Genomic DNA, 17,735 nt, shown 5'->3' with positions numbered 1-17,735 from the left:
TGAACAATTTTAATAATAATAGCTGAAATAATTCAACAGTTTTAATGTATTTAAATGAGCAAAACTATTATTTTACATCTGCATTTGTTTTTTATCATTAATTGAGCGAAAAATTGTGTATTTTAAAAATAAATCTTTAAAACAAATGTCTAAAGTTTTATTTAAATGAGATGTATTTTTAAAAAATGTATAATTTAAGGTTATTTGAAAGGAAAACGTATATACTTAAAGTGTTAATTTACAGATTTTATCGTTTTTGTTTGTAAAAAAAAAAAGTAATTAATGTCCATACTTATAAAACAAACAAAAACATACTCTTATAAATATTACGTTGTTCTTTTTTACAATGTTTACCATAAAATTTCACAGTTTTGTTGTATTTAATTAATTGGTTGCTATAGAGAATATTTAGCCCCCAAACTGTAAATAACATCCACATCAAAATATGTGTTTTTACTAATACTAAATCATTCTTTCATTTAAAAAAAAGGAACAATTTACTATTTTTTTTGTAAATGATACAAAACAAATATTTGACTTTTTTCACAGCTATAAACGTTTTTTTCCATCCTTACTGCTGGATCTCTACTGACTTTTTACTGAGTTTTTCTTTTTTTACAGTTCTGTGTGGAAACTGGAGCCATGTTGAATAATTTAATTAGAATAATTATTTCCGGTGAGTCTCACCTTACAGGCTCCAGGCAGCAGGTGCAGTTTGACGTACGGATCGGCCAAACCGTTGAAGTCCATTGGCTTCAGGCCCTGAAGACACAAAACATCAGGAGATGATCCCAGAAAACTCACATTTAGTCAGAGTTTTAGGTTAAAGGACAAAATCATGAGCAAATAAGATTTTCAGCTTTTCTTTGTCACAGAAAACTGAAAATCTCGGACAGTTTTTAGACAGTCACTGACAGAAGTAAATTTTCTCCAAAAACATCTAAAAAATGACTCAATTTATCAGCCAAAGGAAAAAATCTATAAAAAAAAAAAGATCAAATTTCCAAATTTCTGATGTTCCCTGAACTCTTAATAAAACATGAGCTCCACTAAAAGAACATTTGCTAGAATTTGGGTGAGTCTTTTCCAGTTTGCTGCTCCATTGTTCTGAATCTTCGTTAATTAAATTGGGCTGATTAATGATTCGTGTCTGAGATGATTCATCGGTGACTCACTTCAACCTCCGAAGCCCAAAAACCCACTCAGTGCTTTTAAAGATGTCTCTGCTCCAAAATAAAAATGACAAAATGGTGAAATTTATCAACCAGAAACTGTAAAAACACAAAGAATTGTAGGATTGTAAACTTTCCTACAGTCCTTGAACGTGTCATGTGAAAAGTGACCCAAATCTGAGCTTTAAATTGCGATTTTTTCCCCCCTCAAAATCACTTTATTTACATGTTTCATTTAAATATTTTCCAAAAATAAATACTGAATAATGTAGATTTGTAAAAAAAAATTAAAAAAAATAAATAAAATAAAACAATTTGAAAATATAAATAAAATAAATTATAAATGCATATTTTTTCTTTAATTTTACGAGGCATTATCTAATTTTAGCAAAACAGAGGAATTATCTGTAAAAATCCTATTTTTAAATTTTTTTTGTTTTTTTTATCCTTAATATACATAATTGTAACTAATGTAAATAAAAAGTGGGAATTCATTTTTTAGAGTTTTTTTCTGCAGTTTTTCAACTTCTAATTTAACTAAATAGGGAAATCTGTAAAATAACATTGAAATCTTCATCTAGAAAGTTTTAAAATATCAAATTTTTACAGTGTATATTTTCTCAGGGATTAAAAAGAATGTAATTTAGGTCTTTATAACTGTTAATTTAATGCTGTTGTTAAAATGCAGCCGTTAAATCTGGTTCTGTTGTGTTTAGATGAAGTTTAAATCAGTTGGAACAAAACACAAAAATAAGGAATAACTGGATTTAGAAAAATACGCAGCAGAGCAGTGGTTGTAGTTACATTGTTTTCTTCACTTCAATGCAGCAGATTCGGTATAATATTATAAATGTGACCTGCTGATCTGAATTTAAAGGAGGTTCTTCGTCATGGACTTCTCAGCATATTTTCATCACTGACTGCTCCTAAATTTCCTCCAACAGCTCTGACATTTGCAGTGAAAGCGGCCAAATAGGTTTCCTTTCTGTCTCCACAGAGTTTTTAATGAGACTGAGGAACATGAAGAATGTGACCTTCTAGATGAATAAAGAATCCAATCTTCATGTGACACACATGATCAACTCATGCTTGGTTCAATTACACGTCCTGCAACTCTGCACCGGATTTCCCTGGAAACAACGCAGAGCAACAAAATGGAACTATTTAACGGCTCTGGTGGCGTTTGTAGCTGATTGGCTTAAATTAAGCTGCTTCAGAGTAAAACATGTTGGAAGTTTAGCCTTTTGTTGTTTTTTAGGATTGAATCATGATCATTTTAAACTGGCTTTTTGGTAGAATATACTGCATTCATTTTACCCTCTACCTTTACCAACCTTCAGGACCTGCTGCTGAGAAACATTGTAATGATGCCACCACCGTGCTTCACATCATGATGCTGCCACCACCATGCTTCACATCATGATGCTGCCACCACCATGCTTCACATCATGATGCTGCCACCACCATGCTTCACATCATGATGCTGCCACCACCATGCTTCATATCATGATGCTGCCACCTCCATGCTTCACATCATGATGCTGCCACCACCATGCTTTAGGTCATGATGCTGCCACCACCATGTTTCACATCATGATGATGCCACCACCATGCTTCACATCATGATGCTGCCACCACCATGCTTCATATCATGATGCTGCCACCTCCATGCTTCACATCATGATGCTGCCACCACCATGCTTTAGGTCATGATGCTGCCACCACCATGCTTCACATCATGATGCTGCCACCACCATGCTTCACATCATGATGCTGCCACCACCATGCTTCACATCATGATGCTGCCACCACCATGCTTCACATCATGATGCTGCCACCACCATGTTTCACATCATGATGATGCCACCACCATGCTTCACATCATGATGCTGCCACCACCATGCTTCACATCATGATGATGCCACCACCATGCTTTAGGTCATGATGATGCCACCACCATGCTTCACATCATGATGATGCCACCACCATGCTTCACATCACGTGTGACGATCTCTCATTTTTTGACGACGTCCTGCTCTAGTCAGATTTACTCATGTTCCGTATCCTTCCATTTCTCAATGATGGGTTTAACTGAACTCTAACAGATATTTAACAGCTTCGAAATGTTCTTGTTTCATCTCCTGACTGATGCTTTTCAACAACCTTTTCTCAGAGATTCTTGGAGTGTTCTTTCGTCTTCATGGTGTAGTTCTATCCATTAGAACTGATCCACCAGTGACTAGAAGGAGTCTTTTTTGTGTGAATTTTTGTCAGAAAAGTCTAATTAAATTCACCATGATTTATTGTTAATAATCAATTAAAGGGGAAAACTTCCACATCAGGAGAATACTACTGGTTTATTTGTTCCCAGCTGCTTCCCAATGTTTCTACCAGACCTTTGAAATCTGAATTATTCTGCTGAAACCTGGAGTTGCTTTTGAACCTCAGCTGTCCTCCACCTCCGCACACAGCAAAGTATCGGAACAGAGTTAATCCACCCGTTTCTTCACTCTGCTGCAGAAATGATGCCAGGAGGGAAATCACAGACATTCAAGTGTGCACTCCAAATCAGAAAACACCAGAGGACAGAAAGACGGAGAAGCTCGGTGACAGCAGGCTCGGATTACCTCCCACCTCTGAGATAATGAAGCAATTTCACCCTCAACGGTGTTTGTTTCCCTTTGTGAAACTGCTGCAAAAGTATCAAAACTGCAACACGAAGGAAAGCAGCTGCAGGCAACACAAGCATCTAAAAAACTCAGATCTGGTGTTTCACTCAGTTTCTCTGCAATCTGAAGTCCTGCAGCTCGATGGAAACAGAAGAACATGAAGGAGAGGGAATTCAGAAATGTCTTCAGCAAAGTTAGAATTCTAGAAATCATAGAAATCAAGATGAGTACCGAATTTTCAGCTTATGTTGCATAATTTGATGAGAGGAAAAGGTACTTTTGGCACAAATACTCATCAAAATGTTTTTTAAAAGTGCACAAAAAGATTAAAAACTACCTAAAAGCTCAAAAATGACAGAAAATGGTGCAAAAATAACATAAGAGTGAAAAATTGCACGAAAAGATGAAAAATTATATAAAAATTTGCACAAAAGATTAAAAAAGACACAAAAATGTCATGTAAAGGTGAAAAAATTGCGGAAAGTTTTTTTTAAAAATGGCAAAAAGACACAAAATGACATACAAAGTTTCAAAAAAATTGCAAAATTGCACAAATAGATGCAAAAACAACCAAAAGAATTCTTGTGTTTTTTAATGATTTTGTCTCAGTCTTTCTGTGTAAACGATGCCTGCAGTTCAACCTGAAAACTGGGGAATCAGTACCAGAATGATGGGAAGAGAAGAGTCTAGAGAAGGGAAGGAACTGCTCAAAGTCCAAACGATACCACCTCTTTAGTGAAGCATGGTGGTGGTAGCATCATGGCCTGGGCATATATGGCTGCCAAAGGAACTGGTTCTTTCGTATTTGTTGATGATTTAACTGCTGACAAAAGCATCAGGATGAATTCTGAAGTGTTTCAGGTAATATTATCTGCTCATATTCAGCCAAATGCTTCAGAACTCATTGGACGGTGCTCAGAATTTGTTGTTTTATTACAGAATCTGGTACAAATGGTTTGTTTTGGCTGAATTTTGAAATGAAACTGAAGAATAAAGTACTTTTGATTGAACATGATAAATAACTAAGCAGAACATCATGGTGATACATTCAAGGACTGTCAGAGAGTTTAGGATCAACGACATGTTCTGCTAAATGAAGTCATTTCCTTTTAAGACACCTTTTAAACCCTCGGTGGGATTTTGGGTTTCAGACGGCTTTACAACATTCGAAGGTTCAGATTAGAGAGAAGAAGTTCCTCCTCATGATGAAACCTGCTTCCTGAGTCTGCAGGTTTAAGCTGCTGCAGTCTGATCCTGGAATTAGACGAAAAGATTTAGAGCCTGATGTCTCTTTACAGCTTCACTTTTCATTCTAGCACTCAGCTGCTGAGTGAGAGTTTCCTCTTAGTTGTGAACCGGTGGGTCTGTTGCAGCCTCTGGTTATTTTTATTTTACATTCAGAGGATGTGAGATCGATCTTTACTTTGTTCTACATAAAACAGAAATGCCACTTTTCACACCAACTTGCTAAAATAAATGTTTAAATTTAAAGAATTTCCAAAGGAGTTAGATGAATTAACAAATTAAACTTTAATCTCTGAACCACATGTTTAAAAGGCAACAGAAAAGTTTTAACTCTGCAACGGTCCTTGAACGTATCATCTTTGATGTTTGGTTCCATCAGGAAAAATAAACAAATTTAAGCAAAAAAATCTTGATTTATATTCATAGTCACTTCATCTAAAGTGTTTTTTTAAGAAAAAATAACTTTCTCGCCTCCTGGTTTTCCTCATTTTGTGTCAATTTTTTTGTGAAACTGCAGCTTTAAAATATAGTGAATAAAATCAGATCCATGAACATTTGGACATTTAAAAAAGTTCCAGAATTTCGACACCACCACAATGGATTGGAAATGAAACAGGTTGTTGCTAGAGGTACGGACCCATACCTGTAGCCTGTGGCCTACGGATACGGCACTTTCCATTTGCCAATCAGATACGCGAGATCTGGTCACGTGACTCCCGGTAGACGCTAGAGGTATGGACCTGTAGCATCGGTACTACAGGTACGGACCCTAAACCTAACCCTAACCCTAACCTTTGCTTACCTTTCAACAGTTTGCAGTGGTTAGCAGCTTCTTGACTCACGAGACTCGCGTACGGGTCCGTATCTGTCTGGCAAATGGAAAGTGCCGTGTCCGTAGGCCACAGGCTATGGGTACGGGTCCGTATCTGTAGACACTACCAATGAAACAATCGAGATGTGCTTTGAGAGCAGACTTTCATCGTTAATTTGAGGGTATTTACATCCAAATCAAGTGAATAGTGTAGGAATTACGACATAATTTATATGTACCCTCCACCTTTTTAAGGACCAAAAGTAATTGGATGATTGGCTGCTCAACTGTTCCGAGGCCAAATGTGGGTTATTTCCCTCATTATTTCATTTTGATGCTTCACATCATGATGCTGCCACCACCATGCTTCACATCATGCTGACAAAAGCAGCAGGATGAATTCTGAAGTGTTTCAGGTAATATTATCTGCTCAAATTCAGCTGAATGCTTCAGAACTCATTGGACAGTACTTCATGCTGGAGATGAACAATGACCTGAAGCTTTCTGCCAAAGCAACCAAAGAGTTTTTTCAAGGCAGAGAAGTAGAATGTTCTGCAAGGGCCAGATCAGTCATCTGAGCTGAATCCAGTTAAACTTGCGATTGTGTTAGTTTGTCCAACTACTTTTGGTCCCTTGAAAAGGTGGAAGGCACATATAAAATGTGTTATATTCCCACACCGTTTGCCTGATTTGGATGTAAATACCCTCAGATTAAAGCTGAAAGTCAGCACTTAAAGCACATCTTGTTTTGTTTCAAATACAAACTTGTGTTAATGCCCAAACATTTATGGACTTGACTGTTCTTCTGACAGGTGTAATCAGATTACATGGGGTTGTAATCAGATCACATGTGGTTGGAATCACATCAAATGTAGTTGTAATCAGATTACATGGGGTTGTAATCAGACTACATGTATTCAAACTGCTTCCTTACCTTGGCTCTCTTTACGGTGCAGTGCAGTTCGCTGGAACTTTGATCGTAGCGCAGCTCAAACTCCAGCGTTCCCAAAGCAGCTGCAAAAAAACAACACACAATCAGCACAAGTCACCAAACGACACGAGCGTCGCACACAGAGGAGATGTTCACAGTGTGTCAGAATTAATTGAAAGCAAGAGAGAAAACAGAGATGTGAGGCTGGAAATCTAATTCATTAAAGCAGCATCTGTCACACTGAGACAAATACGACACAACAGCACAGGGAGCCCTTTTAACGTACAACATAGGTGTTGAAAAGTGAGAAAAATGACACACAAAATGAGAAATATGAGATAAAAAATTTAAAAAGACGTCATATTTGAAAAACTAAACACAAAATGAGACACATAAGACATAAAATGATAATGAGACACAAAATAAAAAGCTGGAAAACAAAATGAGGTAGGCAAGACATAAAATAGGAAAAGGAGATAGAAAAAATTAAAATGACACTAAATGACAAAAAATGAGAAAAATTTGACCAAAAAACTAAATAGAAAAAGAGAACAAAAAATACAAAATGAGATAAATGAGAAGTGAATTTAGAGAAAGAAGACCCCAAATGAGACACAAAATATAAAAAAATAACAAACAAAATGAGGTAAAGAAAACACAAAATAAGAAAATTAACAAGAAAAAATGAGAAAATGAGAAAAAATAAAAAGACACACTAAAAGAGGAAAAAATTGACACAAAATAAGAATAAAAAAATAAGCTCAAAATAAAAAAAGTTAAAAACAAGACCCAAAATGAGATATACAAGAAGCAAAACTAGAAATATAAGAACTTAAATGAGAAAAAACATACACAAAATGTGAAAATAAGACATTAAATGAAGTGAACAAGACACAAAATGAGATACAAAATGAGAATGATGAACAAATAAAAATGACACTACATGAGAGAAAACAGACACAAAATGAGAAATGTTAGACAAAATAATCGAATGAGAATAGAAAAAAATAGTGACAAAATGAGAAAAATGAGACACAAAATGACAAAAACGAATTGTGAAGTAGAGTAAAAGATGTCCACGGTGTGTCTGAGCTAATCAGAGATGTGAAGCTTCAGGATGTGAATCTGATTTATTCCAGCAGCATCTGGCACAACACCACAACATGGCAACACACAGCAGAACATACGTGATCACACGCAGTGAAACACGTGAAGACATCAACAGAGCTGGAGTTCTTCCAGTTACACAACATGATTTACACATGATTCATGTGGATTCAAATGTTATTTTAGGATGCAGCTTCATGAATTCACACTGCAGCTACACAACAACACTGATGGGAAACACTGTCAGCTGAAGACATGGAGGGAAACGCACAAAATAAGCACAAACTGACTAAAAAATACACAAAATGATGACAGAAAGAGACACAAGATGAGTAGATAGATAGATAGATAGATAGATAGATAGATAGATAGATAGATAGATAGATAGATAGATAGATAGATAGATAGATAGATAGATAGATAGATAGATAGATAGATAGATAAAATGTTTGATCCTGCAGTGGAGAAATAAAAAAACAACTCAAAACAATCTCAATAGACACAAAATAATCACAAAGAGAAACAAGGAGCAGGTAGAGGATAGAGCCAGGATTCATGGGGCTCACACTGAGAATGAGTGGTTCAGGGAGCATCAGACATCATTTTCACACATGGATTGGCCTCCATAGAGTCCAGACCTCAACCCCATGGAGAAAATTTGTGCAGCGGTTCAACTCTCCCATCATCAATACAAAATCTTGGTGGAAAATGAATCCAAGTCTGGACAGAAATAAATGCTGTGGCATTGCAGAAGCTTATTGAAATTATGCCACGGTGAATGAGTGCCGTACTCAAAGCTAAAGGTAGTTCAACAAAATATTAGAATATGTGACTTTTCTTGGCAGGATTGTATTACAGCTGCAGTAAAAAAAAAAAAAAAAAAAAAAAGGCCCAGCAAAGGCTGCACTTCCTCAGGACAATGAGGAAAAACTGCATTTCTGACAGTCTGCGTAAGACCTTCTATCACTGCTCATTAGAGAACATCCTGACCTTCTCCATCATGGCATTGTTCTTAAACTGCTCAGGGTTAGAGTTACAGGCAGACAGGGCAGCTCTCCAGAGGGTGGTTGACTCAGCACCAAAAAAATCAATAGACATCTCCAGCGACAACACTCACCCCTTCCATCAGGTCTTCACATTACTACCCTCTAGAAGGTGCTACAGGTGATTCAGAGACAGTTTCTACCCCTCAGCTGTCCAAGAACCAAACTCTCGGTCTCCTATCCCACATTACTTATTTTATCCTGTTTGTGTGTGGATGTGTGTGACAGATGGCTATTTTTAAATTTGTTGTATTGACCTCAATGCAATGACAATAAAGATAATTCAGTTCGATTCAATTCAGAGACACAAAATGACCACAAAAAGACATAAAACAGCTACAAAGAGACACACACCATGCAGTGTTTTAATGCTGTGGCTGCTCAGTGTGTACTAAAATGTGTCGTCCTGCTCAGTGAGTCTGTTGTCATGTCTCAGTGTCTTTATTGTTGTGTTGCATCACATCTCAGAGCTTCACTGCAGCAGTGAACATTAAAGTGAATACAGAAGCGGTGAGCAGCAGTCTGACAGGCGATGTCTGCAGGACCCTCAGAGGACGAACCCTCTTTGTGTTTTCTGTTTGATCAGAGTGTGAGGTTCCTCTGATCACCACAAACATCATCCAGCAGCAAAGACACACAAACCTCTCGTCAAGTTTGCATGTGGATCGACTGCTCAGTTTGTTGTCATTTAGCATCTACACAAACTGTGATCGCTGCAACAAGATACATGAAATCACTACATCTTCTGAAAGATGAAGCTGCAACGTGACAACCACGTCAGATGCTTCAAAGAGGAGAAACCCACACAAAAAACCCCAAGCACAGAGACACAAAATGATCAAAAAGAGAAAAGAGTATCACAAGGACACAACAAATCTACAATGAAATGTAAAATTATTATAAAAATCCACAATACAATCACAAAAAGATATAAAATCCATACGTAAAGACACAAAACAACACTAAAGAGGACCAAAACAACCACAAAAAAACAAAACAGCCACAAAGAGACATAAAACAAACACAAGACACAAAACAATAACTAAGAGACACAAAACTGACAAGAAAAGACGCAACACAAAAACAAAATAATGCCAAATAGACATAAAACAACCACAAAGAGACGCAAAACAACCACGGAGAGACATAAAACAACCAGGAAAGATGCAAAACAACAACAAAGAGACACAAAACAACCACAAAGAGAAACAAAACAACCACAAAGAGAAACAAAACCACCACAAAGAGACACAAAACGACAACAAAGAGACACAAAACAACCACAAACAGACACAAAATGACAACAAAGAGACACAAAACAACTACAAAGAGACACATAACAACCACAAAGATGCAAAGAACCACAAAGAGACACAAAACGACAACAACGAGACACAAAACAACCACAAAGATGCAAAACAACCACAAAGAGACACAAAACAACCACAAACAGACACAAAATGACAACAAAGAGACACAAAACAACTACAAAGAGGCACAAAACAACTCCAACGAGACAATACAACAACAAAGAGACATAAAATAGCAACAAAACAAATTAACTAACCATGAAAAGACACAAAACAAACACATCTTGAAGCGAGTAAATTCACAATGAAAATATTTGCTTTTACATTTTTGTGTCAGAAACTGGAGGCAGCTGACTCTTTTCTTCAAATAAACAAGACGATACATCTCTAACTATAATTGTACAACAGGTTTGTTCTGAAGAGGAGCTTTGAGAGGCTGTAAATGAGAAAGAACTAAACCAAAACAGCATGAAGGCGTTCGGTAGAGCAGCACAGTGTCGGCTCATTACTGCTGTTTTTCCTTTATTTGTTCAAATTTGATCAAACTGGTGCCTTTCAAAGCAGCTGAATTATCTGTTTGCAGTTCCTGTCTGTCGTGAATCTCAAAGTCTTGAAAATGACCACAGAATTACTGTGAAACTGAAGAAGAACCAAATTAAGATTCTTTGGCAGGTTGTGTTTTTCCTCTGATTTCTTAGCATTCAGGTTTGTGCTGCTGAATGTTGAGCTCTATTACAGACTAAAATCTTCTAGTTTGATGGAGCTGAAAACTCTGTAAATTAGCCGGAACCACGACGAACATTCCACCAGCCACCTCCACCTGAAATGTTAATCCAGTCTGAGTGAAGGTTTAATGTAAAAGTGAAAAACAAAACAACCACAAAGACACAAAACCAACACAAAGAGGTGCAAAAAGAGACACAAAAAACACAAACTGACTACAAACATACACAAAAGAGTCATGAAGACAGTCAAAACAACCACAAAAACAAATAAGCTGATGAAATGCCACCACAAACACGCAAAACAATAGCGAAAAGGCACAAAACCAATACACAAAGATACAAAACAACCCCAAAGAATCTCAAAACCACCATATTAAGACACAAAACAATCTGAAAGAGACACAAAAAAACACCATCCATCCATTTTCTTCCTCTTATCCACGGTAGCTGGGTCGTTCCCAGGCCAGATGAGATATATAGTCCCTCCACAGAATTCTTGATTGACCTTGTGGTCTCCTCCCAAGTGGATTTGCTTAGAAAACATCCAGACAAAGTTTCCAAGAAGGCATCTGAATTGGGTGTCCAACCACCAGTCTCATCCTGTCTCTAAGGCTGAGCCTAGCCACTTTATGGAAGAAGCTAATTTCGACCACTTGTACTTGTGATCTTGTTCTTTCAGTCTCTATCCAGAGCTCCTGATCATAGGTGAGGGTTGGAGCATAGATGGATTGGTAAATCCAGAGCCTCAACTTCCGGTTCAGCTCCATTTTCACTACGATGATCTATTACAACACCTACATTTCTGCTGGTCCTGCACCAATCCTCCTGTCCATCTCACGCTCCATTTTCCCGTCACTCATGAACAAGATCACAAGACATTTAAGCTCCTCTGCTTGGGTGAGCAACTCCTCCCCCAACCCAGAGGGAGCAATTCACAGTTTCTGAAAGAGAACCGTGTCCTCGGATTGCAAACCGCTGCAGCGCTACTGAAGGTCTGATGAAGCCAACAGATCCACATCATCTGCATAAAGCAGAGACACGATCCTAAACCGGTCCACAAACCGGACGTCCTCCTACCTCAACTGCACCATTAGATCCATGAACAACACAAACAGAATCAGAGACAAGGGGCAGCCCCGGAGGAGTCTAGAACCCACCAGAAATGAGTCTGACTTTGGTTGTACAAGGAGTGAATAGCTTGTATCAACGGTACCCCATACTCCCTCAATTAATTCCACAGAGCCCCTTTGTTGCATGGTTGGAGGTCTTTTCCAAATCCACAAATCATATGTGGACTGGTTAGTTGAAGTCCTTTTACACTCTCAGCAGCTCTGCAGGGCAAAGAGCTGATCCACTGTTCCAGGACCCGGATGGAACCACATCACCTCTCCCGAATCTAAGGTTCAACCAAAGTTTGCGCGCGAGTAGTGTAATACCCCACTAACTGGATAGTGGGGGTCACATATGGTCCCCCATTTTAAAAATGGAAACCATCATCCCAGTCTGCCACTCCACAGGCACCAAACCCAATGACCATGTGACTTTGAATAGACATTTCAGCCCAGACAGTCCAATAAGGTCCAGAGCCTTCAACATCTTGGGGTAAATCTCATTCAGACCTGATGTCTTACCACTGAGGAGTCTCCTGACTACCTCTGCAAACTTGACCATGGATATCACAAAGATTCCCCCGAGTCTTCATGCTCTACCTCCTCAACAGAGGATGTATTAACTGGATTAAGGAATTCCTCAAAGTGCTGTTTACAACTCCCAACAATATCCCCAGTTCAAGTCCGCAGTTCTGGGAGTAGAACAGGCTCGAAACCAGCTTGTTTGATCCGAGCTCACATTCTCTATAAGTGGGTGAAAAATCCAACACTCAGTGAATTCTGCTTTTACATCGATAGGAAGATCTGAGATTGAAGAACACACCCTGAAGCCCTGCTTTCCCTTCCTTATGTATTATGTGTTACGAGAACCTCTTTGAGGCCAACTGAAAATACACAAAAAGAAACAAATGGATGAAAGCCACACACAAAACACTCGCAAAGACAGACAAAAAACTCCACGAAGAGACACAAAACAACCACAAAGACACACAAAACCACAGAATAGAAACTTAAAACACACAAAAGAGAAAGAAAATCACCACAAAGACATTTAAAAGTCCACAAAGAGACACAAAATGACCAATGATAAAGGGCAACATGGTCACAGAGAAGCCTAATAACCACAAAGAGACAGAAAATAGCCACAAAAAGACACAAAGACAGACACAGACACACACAGACAGAGGCTCACTGCAGTCGTCACTGTCGGAGCTGTGGATCTCCACCGACGTATCGATGCTGCTGGTCAGGGAAAGCGACCCGCCGCCGCCCGGCCGACCCTCAGCCAGCAGAGGGGACAGCAGCTGGGGGCCTCCCATCCCCGAGGCCCCGGAGCCCGGACTGAGGGCCGGAGGGGGTGAGGTCGGGTTGGGGGAAAGCGGGGTGGGAGAGGTGGGGGAGAGCCGGGGGAAGTAGGCTGAGATCTGACGGATGGGTCTGATTGGTCCGGGGCAGACGTCTATGGCCATGTGTTCCTGGATGGAGATGCTGAGCTTCTTTCCCCTCTGCACCGTCATAGAGTCTAGAACCACAACAACAGATATCCAGTCAACCAGACGAGTTCAAGTCAACAGTTAGTGGCTTCTGACCAGATGACATGAGCTTCATCATGTCATCATCGTCACGACCTTGAATTACCGCTTTTCACCTAATTTCAATCAAAACAATCCTAATTTTGTGCTAGACCTATAGAACGTGATGCAACTAGCAAAAGAAAGAATGGGGTGTATTCTAAGAGTTCATTTTCTGCTTTTTGGTTCTTCAGACAAATAATGATTGTCTCTCTGCCAACACTCAGAGATGTAAGACATGTAAACATATTCTAGTAGAACCCGAAAATAAATTCATATATTTGTAAATATTCATAAAGAAAGCTCTTTAAATACATAAAAGTCTATCAGGAAAGTTTCTTGGCGAAGTATGTATGAAGTTACATGTATGTAAACTAGACATTCAAATTTTTGCTCGATATAAAGGGAACATTTTTATTTCACAGTTTCTGAAGCAAGTTTTCTGCTTTTTCATTTTCAGGCTCAAAGCTGAGACGACTGTAATGTTAACACAGCTTGGTGATGAATACGAGACAATACCTGAGTTTCAAGGCTCCATATTCAAAAGAATCTGCCAGAGACGAGAGTCAGTACAGAGAAAGTTGTTGTAGGTAGATTCAGTTGATCTGACACAAGATGAAAACAAAGAGGTTTAGGACTAATTATTGCGGATTTTTTCCTCTTAGGAAAGGAAAGGAGTAACGGTCATCATCCTTTCTGATGAGTCTGCAGAGGAGCCCTGTTTTAACTCTGTTTTAGTGCTCTCATTGTAGCACACTGGGAAGGTTTTAGTGGAAAATTATTGACAGATTATTGACTGATTCTGCATGTGTTTGTTAAAATCAATCACAGCATCGCAGATAAGACAGATTATATTTTCCAGCTGAGTTATGTCACCATTAGTACAGATTATCTGAAAACTGAACAACATTAGAGATGAAAACTGATCCCAAACAAAGAAAATTATTCAGACCAATCATTTAGTTGACTGTGGTTTTTGGATATTTTGCTTCTATGACACATTCTCTTTCAAGTTCATACTCATTTATGCTTATTTTTCTACATTTTGTGTTTTATTTATACAAATTAGTGCATCTTTAGTTACTTGTTGATCCTAAATTTGGAATTGTTCATCTGGACTTGTTGGTCTTCACTCAGGACTTGATGGACTTGACTTAGGACTTGCTGATCTTTGAACCATGAAGTCCCAAGTCAAAAACTAATGATCAAAACATTTTTAAAAAAAAACTCGAGTCAAGACCAACAACACCAGTGTCAAGACCAACAAGTCAAGATAAACAAGTCCCAAGTTAAGAACAACAAGTCCTGACCAACGAGTCAAGATCAGCAGTCAGATCAGGAAATCCCAAATTCTAAGTTCAGACTAAAAGGTTCCAAATCAGGATGGGCAAGTTCTAAATCAAGTCCCAACTTAAATTCCAAGTCAACACCTGCAACCCTACCCAAGCCGTTACCAACAAGTTCCCAGATCAAGACCAAGCAGCCAATAAGTTCACAGAGACAGCAGCAATATAGACAGATCCAAGTTAAAATAGAAATAGAAAAACAAGTACCAAGTCAAGAGTTACAAGTTCCAAATCAGGAGCATCAAGTCAACATTCAAAACAAACAAGTCTCCAGGTCACGACCTACAATTTCCAATTCAAATTCCAAATCCAAAACCAACAAGTCAAAATCAAGAAATACTCAATCAAAACCCACAAGTTCTGAGCCAAGATCAACATGTCAAGACCAATAAGTCCCAAATCAAGACCACTAACTCAAGATCAACAAGACCTGACTCAAGTCTGAACTCAAGTGCCAAGTGAAGATCAGTAAGGCCTTAAGTCAAGACCAATGAGTATCAAGTCACAGCCATCAAGTCCACCGACCAAGAGCAGCATTTCCCAAAAGACTGGAACAGAGACAGCAGTAATATGGACAGATCCCAATTAAAACCACCAAGTTCCAAGGCTAGATAAACAAGTATCAAGACAAGAGAACAACACAACGTGATCAACAAGTCTTGAGTCATAACCAACAAGTCCCCAGGCCAAGACCTGCAAATTCCCAACTTAAATCCCAAGTCCAAAACCAACAAGTCAGAATCAGCAAGTACCAAATCAAAACCAACAAGTTGTGAGTCAAGACCAACATGTCAAGACCAACAAGTCCCAAGTCACAACTAACAAGTCCCAAGTCAAGACTAACAAGTTTGGATCAGCAAGGTTTAAGCCAACACCAACAATTCGCAAGGCCAAGACTCAGGTCTGAACTTAAATTCCAAGTCAAGACCAGCAAGTCATGAGTCATGACCATTAAGTTCAGTCACCTTCCACATAAAGACCAACAAGTCCAACCTCAAGTCTGAATCAAAACCAACAAGTGTCAAATCCAGGCAAGCAAGTAATTCAACACAAATGTATCTTAAATGTAATATTGGAGTGGACACAGTAACTGTGGGCTTGGCTTTGTTGACTGAATTGACTAATATCACCACTTTAAAGTGAAGCAGAAACATCCTAATTTACTATTTCCACTTCTTCTCTCCAAAGCGTCTGCAGCAGTCAGGAGTCATTAAAGGAAACCTGAGCTGCTTCAGCTCCACTGTGTATTCCTGATGTTAACGGAGACACCTAGTTCTGCTTATTTTCATTTTTTCTGAACACTGGTTCTGATGCAATTTGGGCCCAACAGCCTCGACAGGCCTCTGCAGGGTTCTGAAAGCAGGTTTGTAATGAGGAGACTTCTGACACATGAAAAGAGGAAAAAGCAGCAAAAGTATCCAAGTCAGAAGATTTCAAAGAAAAGCAGCGTGATGCAGGAAGAAACTGAAGCTGAAGAAACAGGAGGTTCAACTGGAAAGATGTTCAAATATGAAATATATACAAGCTGGAACCAGCCAGGTGTGCAAGGAGAGCCGGAGAACAAGCTCAAAGGAAAGCGATAAAGAAAAATCTGTAAAAATCTGACAGCAAAGGTGGCAGAAAAAACATCTTTAAAAATACTAAAATACTGTAATGTTGAAAAACAGTGATGATAATGGTAAATATCTGTTAAATGGATTTTTAGATAATTTTATTACAGTAAAATAGTGTAATTTTATGACCAAACCTTGTAAAAAAAAAAAATTACCACAAAAACTGTAAAAAAAACAACAACTGAAAATAAGGACAAACATCAGTTTAATTAGGATACTATACGTAGTATAATTTTTCAAGTATACATGATAAAATAAAAAATTACTGTTTTTGAAAATACAGAGTTTTGATGTGAGTTTGTATGTAAATGAATATTTTTTTCGGTAATTTATTTATCTGTTATATATCAAAACAGGGAAGATCTATTAAAAACTAAATTGTGGCTGAAATGTTTTATTAATACATATAGAACTTTTTATTATAAAGATTTTTTCCACATGTTTGAAATTCATGAAAATATCAATAAAATTACAAATACCATTGACAACCTAATACTTTGGATAACTGTAAAATTCCATTTTTTCATAAAAAATGTGAAAATTTACAACTTAAAAAGAATAAAATGCAAATTTATCATAATGTCACAAATATTTAAGTGTTAAATTAAAATTTAATGTTGTAAACATACATGTACAGATAGTGGCAAGTAAAAAGAAGTTCTGTAATTTTACGTAGATTTATTAAATGAGAGAAACTTAAATTAAATCCCAAATCCCAAGTCCCCCAAAAGTCCCAAACTCTCTCTGATCAGATTCTCCAGATTTCATCTGGTTCCAAAGAAAAGTACCAACATCATTCATTGAGGTTGGAAACAGCTGGTTTAAAAGCTTCTGAGACTATCCGTTCGATCAATCAAAATCAATCAAAATTTTATTTGTATAGCACTTTTCAAGTCCATTGGACAAAATTTTCATCTAAACGATCTGAAACCCCAGCCTGTCCTCAAACAAAAAACGACCACATAGGTTGTCTGTACACGCCCGTATTACGACCCAGTGTTACGTTTTGACGTATGCGACCTCTGGCGGTTGAGTAAATATCGACACTCTGGAGTCGCAGGTGAAACATCATCATGAACAAAC

The 17,735-nt window shown here is 38.0% G+C and overlaps 1 protein-coding gene across 1 annotated transcript in view; it reads right to left on the bottom strand.

The window, feature by feature from the left end:
• The window catches only part of doc2a (double C2-like domains, alpha), a 49,296-nt gene that overhangs the window by 22,067 nt on the left and 9,494 nt on the right, over nucleotides 1-17,735 (bottom strand). The window contains exons 2-4 of the mRNA XM_022216920.2: nucleotides 13,315-13,644; nucleotides 6,832-6,911; nucleotides 688-762 (exon numbers count right to left, since the gene is read on the bottom strand). Of these exons, the coding sequence (XP_022072612.1) occupies nucleotides 688-762; nucleotides 6,832-6,911; nucleotides 13,315-13,639 (480 nt within the window). The 5' untranslated portion in view covers nucleotides 13,640-13,644. The remainder of the gene's footprint in view (nucleotides 1-687; nucleotides 763-6,831; nucleotides 6,912-13,314; nucleotides 13,645-17,735) is intronic.

The sequence above is a fragment of the Acanthochromis polyacanthus genome, chromosome 21 (assembly GCF_021347895.1).
Source record: "Acanthochromis polyacanthus isolate Apoly-LR-REF ecotype Palm Island chromosome 21, KAUST_Apoly_ChrSc, whole genome shotgun sequence".
NCBI lineage: Eukaryota > Metazoa > Chordata > Actinopteri > Pomacentridae > Acanthochromis > Acanthochromis polyacanthus.
This window is presented reverse-complemented; position numbering and strand designations above follow the sequence as displayed.